Genomic DNA, 12,599 nt, shown 5'->3' with positions numbered 1-12,599 from the left:
TCACGCGCCACCATGATAAATTAAGGACTATTTTTAATCCATAAAAACAAACCTTTGGCATTTTGAATATAATATTCGGTACTTATGCAACGCATAAGTTATCCATTTACTGCACCGAGTGCACTGGCACTGCAAATGAAATAACATTTAGAAAGTCATTCTTAATATGGAGAGGGTGTTTTGTAACTATTCTGTACTTTCATCTAACAATCTAATTAAAACATATCGTAAAACTTGAATTTAACCTTAAAATACTATTTTTTAAAAATAGCGCGATCAGCACCCAATATTCAGAATTTCAGTCGATGTAAAGCCCGGTCTTCTGGTCAATTTGAGCGAAATTTTTAACTGAACCGAAAGTAGATTATTCGGTACTTCTACGGAATTTGAACCGAACTGTTTTTCTATCCTAATTCAAGTTTTAGGTTCAGCAAGGGTCGGTTTGGTTCGGTTCAAATTCTGTAGAAACATTGATAGTTTTCATTCCGTCAATAAACGGGCTTATATTGACATTGAATCACGTGTTGTAAGGATTGAACCTTCAAACACCAGAAGACTGTCAATTTAAAATTGATTGTTACTTAACGCCTTTAACCGCGAGTTCGAAATTTTGTAAAGGTTCATAAGTTCAACATAATACACCGCAAGAAGATCGGGAGCTACATCGTTTAAAATTGTGTCAATATAAAAACCAAGACGGGTAGGTCTAATTCAAATAAAACAAAAGTTTTCCATAGTTTTACGAACTACAATCGGAAGTAATTCTTCTTATATCATCATATTGGCTGATGTAAAAATTGATCTGGCCATGTTTATTTGTATGTAGAGGATTCACTCCTAAACTAATTAACCAATCAATATGAATTTTGAAATACAGCTGGAGAGATCGAAATGTGATTTGGTTTACATTTAGTTTAATTTTAATAGAGATTAGACATCAATTCATAAATATTCTCTAAATTTAATTTTTTTTGGGGAGGGGGGGTTATGAGTATTTTAAGGGTTTTTTTTTTTTTTTTGTAGAAACCATAACATTTGAAAAATCAACTATATGCGATTTTTATTCATAATAGACACTGTGGAAGCAAGGTTACCTGAATTTCAGTTTCTACTTAAAATTCCTTAAACCTTAAATTTTAAACATTTTCTCGAATCAATATTGATTTTGATTTAAAAAAAAAAAAAAAAGATTAAAGACAATCATTATACCTTGATTTTATTCTTCGGTGGTGGGGGGGCATAAAAGTGGTGTCCTTTTCATGGAATTCTTTGTGAAAAGGATGTTTGTGTGGCTTGTTAGTTTATATTTATGTTTTATATTGTTGTGTTCCTTTCTATCTTCGTGAAGCAACGGATAACCCCCTGTAAATTGCTTGCGGGAGAGTCAAGCAAGCGTGGGGTTTGTTTTGCAATCCATAGAGATTCGAAAAAGTGTGAGAAAAAAAAAACTCAAATATATACCATAAATGTTACCAAAAGCAAAAAAACAACGAATGTCAACCGTTCACGAGCACACAAAAAAAAAAAAAAAATACATTGCGGCCATTTTTCCTTGTGCTCGTATAACCGTTGACATTACTTGTGTTTTGAGCTGAATAAACATTTTACAGTAAGTAAAAACAATAAAAAAAAAACTATCCAGCTAGGTAGAAGAGTAACGTATCTTGCCTTTGCTTGTATATATATATATATATATATATATATATATATATATATATATATATATAGCACTTTTGAATCTCTGGATTGTAAAGCAAACACGATTAATTTTATTAATATTACCCTTTTTGGCGAAGTCCTTTTATAATTCATGTTAAAAACTGTTCAAAAGTTGTTAATCTCTGTTTTGAGGAAGACGAAGAGGTCAGGTGGTATGTTTTTGTTTTGTTTTCATGCCATGAATTTACAATAAATGAAAATTTACTCTTAAAATTTAATATATTTTTTTAATATTCGTTACCTAAAAATACATAAAGATGGAACTACATTTAAATACCAGAATATTAATAATAGTAAAACTGTAACAAACCAACTGTTTTCTTGGCGGAAAAAGTGAAAACTAAGTTTGATTTTTAAAAAAATTATAATATTACGAAAACGTACAAAAGGGAAAAGTTCGATTTCATGTCTATGTTAATAAACTTGTGTGATCGCTTCTTCGTGTGTGTGTGTGTGTGTGTGTTTCTTACATGAACACCAACGAATTTCATTTTTAGTGTTCACTGTTCACCCAATGTTTACTGATTTTTTGTTAAAATTCAATAATGTAAAAACATTCTATCTTTTAAATTTTAAAAACGCCACGAAATTAGTTCTATCACAATGCATTTTTGGTTTATATTCGTTAAAAAATTAAAAAAAAAATCATCAGTTTTAATTTTTTTTTTAAATTATTGAAAATGAATTCTTTGTGACCCTTTCGAAATCTGTAAATAATTTGGAAGCATTTAAACTGTAGAATAGAAAGTCCTTTAAAGTAGCTTTTCAATTCTGGGCAAACACTCATGTATCAAGAGTGAAAGTTTTGGAAAGCTATTTACCTACGATATTTTTATAAATAGAGATTAAAGAAACATTAGCTTAAAATTTGTTACAGTTTTAGAATAATTTCGTTTAATTAAAAATAATTCTGTATTTAATAATAAATAAAACTACATCATTTTATTAAATTAAAAGAAAATAAAGAAAGCGGAACATGCCATTTCCTTGGCGCGCCGGGATTTCTTTCTTTTCGCAGTGTGAAAAAAAAACTTTTTACATCGAAACACAATGAACAAAGATTTACGGTGGTTAGAAATGTTTTGTACCTACATTTCTTTAAAATCTGTCGCCGTATCTTTAGTTGGTGTGATTGTCCTGGTAGGCATTTTCAAACATAAAGTAAAAAAGGGGGTTCACACTTCTAAACAGTGAACAAGAAATCGACATCAAAACAGCAAGTTTCCCGCGTTATTTTCGACTATTCCATCTCGGTTAACAAAAGGGGGAGCAGACTATATGAAGCGGGGATCGGAAACTACTTATTTTTATTTCGTCTTACTCCTTTCTGAGTTATAAAGAAAGTGAAAATGCTAATATACTAAAACAAACGCGTCGGAAAGGTTTTTAAAAGTTGCGATGACTGTGGCTATTGAAATTATTTGAAAAGTTATCTACCTTCTTTACACATGTTCACGAAAATAGAATCTGTCATGGCGATCGAGTTATTATAAAAGGCGAATTGGTATTTTTCTTCCGGAGTATTTCTTTTTCTGACATATTTCACTCTATATTAAATTATTTAATTATAATTGTAATTTAAAATTATAATAAATAATATAATTAATTTAAAATTATTTTAAAGATATTTATAGTTTAACTTCCTGAAATAGTTTATATTACTGCAGTAACAATTGTAGTTTAATTAAATGCCTATTTCGTTTTTTATTTATTTATAAGTTTTTAAATAGTGAAAAATGTCTTTTTTCTAGAAAAATACATTATTATTATTCTCGTATAATTGAAATATAAGGAAGATTTATATTACAGTAGTAGGATTGTCCGGGGTGGAACTAAAATGTGTAAAAACTTAGGTTATATATTTTCTCTCTCTCTCTCTCTCTCTCTCTCTCTCTCTCTCTCTCTCTCTCTCTCTCTCTCTCAACTGTTTCCAGAAAGAGGGGTACATAGTTCTTTCCCACCACAAAAACTGTAACACCAGAGTCGAAAAGTGGGATTAAAAAAGTGAGTGCTCAAAAGAAGGATCTCTCTGACTCTACAAAAGATGCTTGTGCAGCCCGTCGGCATTCCCGGTAGGGTGCCTCCTCGGGTGATTAGCAATAAATTAACCCCTTCTCAAAGAAAGAAGGCTGTAAGAAATTCAATCTCACATAATTAAGCAGAGAGAAATTGACACAACGAATGAAGGACAAATTTACCCAGTATGATAAAAACCAAACGTCTTTCTTCTGGGTTGCAAAATCGCTGCCTCATTTTGCATTTCGGCTGAGGCTGATAGGTGATTCTTCGTAAGAAGTGTTAGTAAAATCTCTACTGAGTAGAGTTTGACTGCTCTTGGTAAATGAATCCATTTAATTGTGATTCCAAAGGAAAGGGGTCGGTTAGTTCTGCCAAATAGTTAATTTTCATATCAACATTTTTAGCTGATTTAAAGCAGACGATATTATGTCGAGGAATGAAGCCTATTTAGTTAGATAGAATAATGAAGAGAGGGCTCCAATCGCCCTTAAATTAATGAGTCCCTGAATGCTTGAAGGAGAGGCCTACCCAAGGTCTTTACAGTAAGAAATATATACACAAACTGAAGTTTTTTGGGTTGAACAGCCCGTGCATGCGGGGTTCAAATTTAAATCAACCAATCAAAATGCTATAATAAAACATGACATCAAATTCTTATCAACCAAGAAAGTTTGTATTTCAAGTCATGCGATTTCTGATACACTGCTAAAGAAGGAAAGAAAAAGTAATGGGTATTCATTACTTTTTCCAAATATTAAATACAAGGTAACTATGTCAATTGATCGGCAAGTAAATAATTCTATTGGTCACAAGGACTTAACCAACTGTCGTAGGTTTATTATTATTTCTGTTCTTTTTTTTTTTTTTTAAAGAACTATGTGTGACTTTGTCTGCTTATGGTGAAGGAATTTACAACCAATAAATCTAGCTCATCTAGATTACAAATATATTAATAATAATAAGAACGATAATTTGAACATAAGTCAAATAACTTAATGAATACTGAGTTTAAAGAGAGAATGAAAGGAGTTTAGTTATTTACGTGTTCCGAACAATTTGGACAATTCACCCCAACACAGTGAAAATGGTATCAACTGTCACAGGCATCACAGCGCATGATAGGAGATGATCCATCATTTGCAACAAAACAAGTCAGATAGAAGAAGGGAGCACCTTCTTCCATAAATTCTGTAGAAGATGGCGCAGAAACAGCCTCTAAATCAAGGGGAAATAAATGTTTTACAGAATGAACCTGTTTGCAACACGCAGGTGGAGCGAACTTTACCATCATTACCATTGATAAGTCTAAGTACTTTGCCTTTTCTTAATCCCTTTTCCCTTTAAAACTCAAGATAGGACCACTTGGGCGTCAGATACAAGAAAAATGAAATGAATATTGATAGGCCCCAAAGCTTTCAGCACATTAAGGACAATTCTAAGAGCCAGATAAATAGCCATAAGTTCTGAGGTAGGAAGCGTGGAAGTAATGAACCCATCTTCTATCATTTTGTTCTGCAATTCAGTGCAGTTGGAATTACCGGACCAAAGATCGAACCTTGCATCATTTAATCTTTCACGTACTGTATTGTACACCACAAGGAGGGATTTGTAATCATGCTCAGTGGTGACCAAATTATCCACAGAAAAATTGGTGGCATTACAGAAGAAAACTCATCAGAGTCATATCTCTCAGCATGAAGCTTGAGTATGTAACTCAAGATGAAGGGATTAGTATTGAAGCCAAAAATGATTGAATTGTATGCAATTTCTCATTTATTTTGAGAAAGAAACAGCATCTGTTTTTATTCTGTTCAGTATGCAGGCAAATTTGTAAGAAAGCCTTAAGGAGGTCTCCCAAAAGGACATCGTTATTTTTTTTGAAGGCCAATAAGTCAAGCATCTGTACTGTTAAGTTCACACCAGCATACGCTGTATCGTTAACAGAAACAACCCCCTCCCACTTTTTTTTAAAAATTTCAAGTTAAGACTGTCCGTGAATAGGGCAGCTTAAGAAAAGGGTTTCTGTGAACCCAATTTTATGGAGACATCGAGCCCAAGGAGGTCCATATACCTTGTTCCAATAAATATATTCACAGACATAATTACAGGTCTCAGTACTTAATTTTCCCTAGATTTTAGTTCCCGCAAAATAGTCTGGGAGAAGAAAGATTTTTGACTTCCAGTATCCAAAATGCAATGGAAAAACACTGGGGATCCTTTTCGTTTCAAGGACACTCTGATAACAGGAAATGTACAATTATTCCCATCAGATAAGGTAGTCCTTCCTACAAAGGACTTTGATGTCTTGGGGCACATTATAGAAAAATGAGTCCTTAACCCACAAATAGTGCATGGATAAGGAGATTCCTTCTTCCCCTTATGTAGTATTGGGAATCCCAGCTTAAATGCTATCTAGGTAGTTTGGAGAAATAGTAAGTTATGTAATATATTTTCGATTTCCATCAGCGAGTTTAGAAGGTTAGATTTGACATCCGTCAAACTCAAGTCACCTTTTGTCAACCTAGTTAGATGCGCCAGAAATTAGGGGTGACGTGCACCGGAAATTAGAGGTAACGGGAATTGTGGTCGTAGGCTTCCAGTTGGCAACCACATGTGGGAGTTTTGGGCTGCAGAGAATGCAGACGTGGGGGGGGGGGGTAGGCTCCCTCCACGACAACTAGGTTTCGACATGATAGGCTTGCCTTAATAAAAGAATTGAAGCTTCAAATCCATCTTGTGTTATCGATGCATCTGCAGCAGTGACCACTCCTCACGAGATGGCGGCCCAGCGACAAGAAGATATCATCTGCTGGACAAGGCAAGCAGGTATGTACGCATGACATTATTTGCGCATGCATGTTGAGACCCTTTCAAGGCAAGAAGTAAGAGCACACACACACACACACACACACACACACATAAGTAAGAACGTTGTAAGAACACACAGACACTTTAAAAGTAAAAGAAAACAATAAGTAAAACAAACGAACAAATAAATAAATAAATAATAGAAGGATGCCAAAAGCCATTTCGGAACACTTACATTATAATTCCGAGTGGTCACCAAGATACTTAATGCATAATTGAAGTTCCTTGGCTTGTAAAACTTTTGAATCATAAGAATATTTCATGCAGTCCTTAACACTATGGTTTGCTAATTTACATAATTTACAAGTTTTATACAGATCACCAGTATTGTTAATAAGTTTTGGGGAATTCAAGCCCCTTTTATGATTAACGGTCTTATTACTGGAGTTGGCCACAATATTGTGTTGAACTTCAGATGAAGAAAAAGAGGAAGAAGTAAATGGCAGTTTGGGTGAGAAACTTTCCACTTTTTTATATTTAAAGGTGCTGCCTGTAAAAATTCTATTATGTCAAAAACGTTAGACATGATAGATAACAATAAAGGATAACGTTTGTGATATTAATTCCCTTCTAACATTATTAGGGAATTTATGGAACAGTATATGAGCAACTATTGTGCCAGAAGTAGAACCTTCTGTAAAAAAAAAATGTCCGTTCCAGAAGACTTATCTAATATAGACAAGTCCAGTTTAATTTGTTAAGCAAAGGTTTTGAGTTCCTCCAATTCCATTATCTGCACTGCCTGAGGAATTAATTATTCAATCTTTGATAAAGGAAGAATTCAGAAATTTCTCCCTCAAACAATTTAAGGTGTTCGAACATGTTTTTCTTCACATATACACATCCACATGTACGCACGCACATATGTGCACACACACACACGCATATACACATCCTCATACACACACTCACATTCATGTGCATACACACACCCGAGCTGTAACGTCACTTCCTTTTAAGTGAAAACCAGACATGTGCACCAAGAACACTAACTCCAGTATAAAAGTCAACAAAACCTGTTAACTTCCCTTTTTTTCGTCCGGACCAGCGTTCGAGCTGCTTAGTCGACGAACCGACCGTCTGCTCTAACGTCACTCTATCTCCCCTTCGCTTTTGGTCCATCAAAACAGACATGTGCACGACGCTCTACTGAGCTTAACCCTCTCTTTCTACAGGCCAGCTTGCCACTTCACGTTTCTCTATTTCATTCCCCCTTTCCTTCCATGCGCGTAGTCGTCAATGGCTGAATGAACACGTGTACACCGAAGACTTTCATTTCTCAACAGAAAATTAACGACATGTTTATTTTATTCCAACATTTGAGTTCTTTGTTTCTTTCATTCAATTCGTTTCATTATATTTTCTTGTAGCGAGTTAGGGTATTTTATATCCTGGTCCGCAACAAAGGCAACAATATAATTGTCGGGAGTGACATCCATATTAGAGATTAAGTCATAGGCTTTCTTCTTCAATTTAGATTTAAGGAGAAGCAATTTATCCAGCTCACCCAAATTGGTGGTACAGAAATCGAATCTTCTGAGGAAAGTTCTAAATTCAGAATTTGCCAGTTGAAGGAGACCCACTAAAATTTGGGCATTCATAATCCAACCTTAAAGGCTGACGAGATACAGGTTTTTTAACTTTATGACCAGACTTCAATTTATGTTATACTTTCCTCATATCAGAGGAAAATATTTTGGAATCTTGACAAAGTGTCAACCTCTCCTCTTAAGGAGATTTTGAAATAATTTGGTCAAATAAATCGTCCAATTCGTTTAGCCACCTTTCTACGTATGCTGCTATTGATTCAATCAAAGTCAGTGAGGGAGTTTCCTTCAGCCATTTCCTCATGTTCGAAATTCGACATTTCTTAGCCTCAATTTAAACAAATAAGTCCTTAGCAGTTGGCATTGTGAAATTAAAATGTCACATAGGCTGAGAATGAACGCTAATTACCAACAATGAAATTTACATAAGGGAATAAAGGTAATAAAAGGACAAACCCCGTCAATATGCAAGATATAACAACGAGAAAATAAAAGGAGGTAATGAGATTTAACCCCCTTGAAATTAAACAAATTATTTTAATTTCAAATAAACAAACCTATTAATTAATTTAAGAGAAATTAATCCTGTTCTTTAAATATTCAATTGCAGTTCCATATTACATCTGCGGAGCTGATAAAAATTCTCGATTTCCAAGATGGCGCATAAATCCAGGTGGTGGAATTTAATTCCGATGTTGCCTTAAAAACAAAGTTTTAGTGAACATTTTTCACTGAAGGACTAATATTAAATTAAATTAAACACATAAGGAACATATCCTAGTCTGTAATAAGAATTGCGATTTTTTTCTGGAAAATTAAGTAAATATCGCATTCAGTGGAGGTTATTACAAAAAGGTGCAATAATCTGCTAAATTAACACCTCCTTATTTTTGTTTTTTTGATATTAATAGGTAAATTTAAAAGAAGTAATTATCTTATTTAATTACTTAACCAAAATTAAAACTAACCAGATGAATTATGAATTTACAGTTTACAATTTAGAGACCTCAAATATTCGACCAATGTAAGTAATTAACGTAACCTTGAACTCAAGGGCAAACTTGAAATAAGAAGGTTGAAGCATGCGATTTACAATGTAAAGCAAATTAAATTACTTAAAGTCACACTTCTTTTTAAAGTCAAAACTATTTAATGCACATATTGCAATTTAAGCGCAAAACTAAAATTAATAAATTATAATTTTGCTAAATAAACTATTTAAGCACAAAACCAAATCAATAAATATCGATTTTGCAAAATAAACTATGTGAGAAATTTAATCACACATAATTTAGGATTACTGGCAGAGAGAAATTGATGCAACAAATGAAAGGCAAATTTGTAGGGGACTAGGATATATAAATACCCCAATCCCGTTACAAAAGAATAATGAAACGAATGGGAATTGAAGGAAACAAAGACTCAAGTAATGGATAAGATAAACATCGTTTATTTGCTGTTGAAAGAAATGAACATTTTAGTTATAACATGTCCGCACGTATGTAACCAATGTCCGTTGCAGGACTGGTGTTGTAGCAAGAACAGGAAATGTGTTTTCATCTCAAGTTTGGGTCATTATTGTTTGTTCGCGCGTGGGAATTGAAGTGAGTGTTGTAGTGGAAATGAGAATCCAGCATGTAGGTAATGAAGAGGATATTAGAGTTGTCATCAGTTAGTAGTCAGCTATGCGAAGGTGTTCTTAGTGGCCAGTAGTAGATGGAGAGAGAAAGAGGGAGAATGTATACATACAGTCATTAGCTCGTGCCCCATACATAGTAGGAAGTGGGCGTGAGGTGCGCGTGCGCGCGCCAAAACGGCGGCGGCTTGTTCGCCCAACCTCTCTAGTTGAGAGTTGGTCCTAAAAAGAGGATTAGAAACAACTTGTCTCCATGTTTTATACTCGCTTCTGGAGTGTCTTTTGCGCATGTGTATTTCCTTAGAAAGCGGAAGTGACGTCGTCCATGTGTGTGTTCGTGTTCGCGTGTGTGAGTCATGTGTATACGTAAGCGTGTGTGTATATTTACGTGAATGTGAGTGTATGTACGCGAACGTGAATATGTGTACATGTGTGGACGTGGGCGCGTATGTTTGTGTGCGCGTATGTATATGACAGCTTGAAATATGAATGTGTGTTTTGTGTGAGACTTGAAAAAGGCTCGTACAAATTTACCCAGTATGATAAAAACCAGTTGTCTTTCTTCTGGGTTGCAAAATCGTTGCATCATTTTGCATCTCAGCTGAGTTTGATAGGCGATTCTTCGTAAGAAGTGTTAGTTAAATCTCTGCTGTGTAGAGTTGAATGTTCTTGGTAAATGGATCTTTGTAATTATGATTCCAAAGGAAAAGGGTTGGTTAGTTCCACTGAATAGTTAATTTTCATATCAACATTTTTAGCATTTTTAGACGATATTATGTTGAAGAACGAAACCTAATTAGTTAGATAGAATAGTTTCACTAGGGAGTGAAGAGAGGGCTCCAATCGCCCTTAAATTAATGAGTCCCTGAATGCTTGAAAGTGAAACCCAAACGAGGTCCTTCCAGTAAGAAATATATACATGAACTGAAGTTTTTTTATTTGAATATACCGCGCGGGGTTCAAATTTAAATCAACCAATCAAAATGCTGAAATAAAACATGACATCAAATTCTTATCAACCAATGAAAGTTTACATTTCAAGTCATGCAATTTTGGACAAGGCAAAGTCTGAGAGGGTGGACCTCTTAGAATTGCACAAAACCTTGCAACCAACAGGGACCAGATCATTACAGGAATGCTTTAATCTCTGTTGATTTTGGTGTCCGAAGATAAAATCCCTAAGAAAGAAAAAGGAGAAAATCATATGTCAAATAACTTACTGCTTGACTAGTTTCAGTGTTATTTTGGGGGCAACTACCAATAAATATAAAAGGTTATTTTTTCTGACCCCATCTTGATTAAAAATTTAGCAAAAAATAAAATAGAGAATATGTTCAGGAGAAAAAAAATTTGAAACATTTGTATTATAATTCTAGAAAGTTGGACACTTGTTCATTATAGTTCTGGGGACAATTTTGTTTTGTTTTTATTTTGAAGATTCTCTGAACGGGGGGAGACAATTCAATTTCAAATAGTCCGTATCCGAAAATGTCAACAATACAATAACACAAAATAAATCATTATCTGAACATTTATCGAATTAAAATAAAATTAAGAAAATATTAACAACACAAAAAACATCAATTATCTAACATTGATTGAATTCCTTGCTACGGAGCCATGCTTCATATTTTGATGTTTGCAAAGAAGCCATGCTTTAAATTTTGATATTCACAATGGAGCCATGCTTTATATTTTGATGTTCCTTGAGAAGCCATGCTTCATATTTTGATGTTCAATAAGAAGCCAGTAAGGAAAATGTGATTTTTTTTCATCAAATTCCTTCACTGAGTAACAATAAATTGAAGTAAAAAAAGAGGGGAAAAGCAAAGGAGGAATAATAATAATAATGAACAAATAAAAACTAGACCTGGAAAGTAAATTAATCATTAAATCCAATTTTTAGTAATGGAATAGAAGACCATTGCTTTTGTTTCGCAAAGCAATGGTTAAGATTAACCATAGTACCAATTACAACATAAAATAAAAAATATAAAACTTACAAAAAACTTATATAAAAGAAATGTTTCTTTGTAAGAGAATTCTTTAAAAGAATTATTGCCTTGAGTGACAAAATCAACTTATCACCAAAACAATAACGACAATATGAAGAAAAAAACAGAAAATATTCTCGCTTTTTCTACTTAAATAAAGAAAACAATCTCACTTGAATATAAAGCTGAAAAGTAACATACAAAAGAGATAAAAATCATATTTTTTAAGTTTTTCTTTAAATGTCCATTTCTTCTCAGTCTTTCTTTTTCTTTTAAATTCTTTTAAAATTAATACTCAGAAAGTAAAAATTATTGGACTTTCTTTCCTAAAAAATAATATAAAACTCTGTTTCTTATAAATTTTCCTTTTCCTTGAAAATGGAATTCTATTTCAAACCGGGTCAGGTTTAAAATTTATCTTTCTAAGGCTCTCATGTTCTTGTCAATAAGACTGGTAGTTCTCTGGAATTTAGTTATATTCTTCAAAAAGAAAAATTTCCTCTTCTTTAATGATGGAAACAGCTTGAAAACCTGCTTGTTTTTTCTTCTAGTCGAGCTGGTCAACATATTAAATGTCTCTAATTTCTATGAGAATCTCCTGAAACTTTTCACATCTGTAATTCTGTAGTTCTGTAAGACAGAGACCTGAAAACTTGACCCATAAAATGAGACTTGCTTCCTCAAACACCCCCCTCTTTCTCACTCTTCTTCCCCCTCCTCTGGCCGGACTGCTATGATGTGATGATGATAATGATGTGATGATGATAATGACAGTGAGTCAGAGGACAGCCAATGCCAAATAGGAAGAGTAGGGGG

General features: G+C 33.7%; 1 protein-coding gene across 2 annotated transcripts in view; it reads right to left on the bottom strand.

Moving 5' to 3' along the window:
* Positions 1–3,191, bottom strand: part of LOC145239845 (DNA (cytosine-5)-methyltransferase 1-like) — a 109,424-nt gene extending 106,233 nt beyond the window's left edge. Inside the window, exon 1 of one of the 2 annotated variants that reach the window (XM_080103394.1) lies at positions 2,812–3,191. In XM_080103394.1, coding sequence (XP_079959520.1) covers positions 2,812–2,867 — 56 coding nt within the window. In that variant the 5' untranslated portion in view covers positions 2,868–3,191. The remainder of the gene's footprint in view (positions 1–2,811) is intronic. The other variant, XM_080103396.1, reaches the window with a different exon arrangement.
* Positions 3,192–12,599: the final 9,408 nt, after the last annotated feature.

The sequence above is a fragment of the Euprymna scolopes genome, chromosome 19 (assembly GCF_053919585.1).
Source record: "Euprymna scolopes isolate OS-2025 chromosome 19, ASM5391958v1, whole genome shotgun sequence".
Classification (NCBI taxonomy): domain Eukaryota; kingdom Metazoa; phylum Mollusca; class Cephalopoda; order Sepiida; family Sepiolidae; genus Euprymna; species Euprymna scolopes.
Note: the sequence above shows the minus strand (reverse complement) of the source record. Positions and strands in the feature narration are given on the sequence as shown.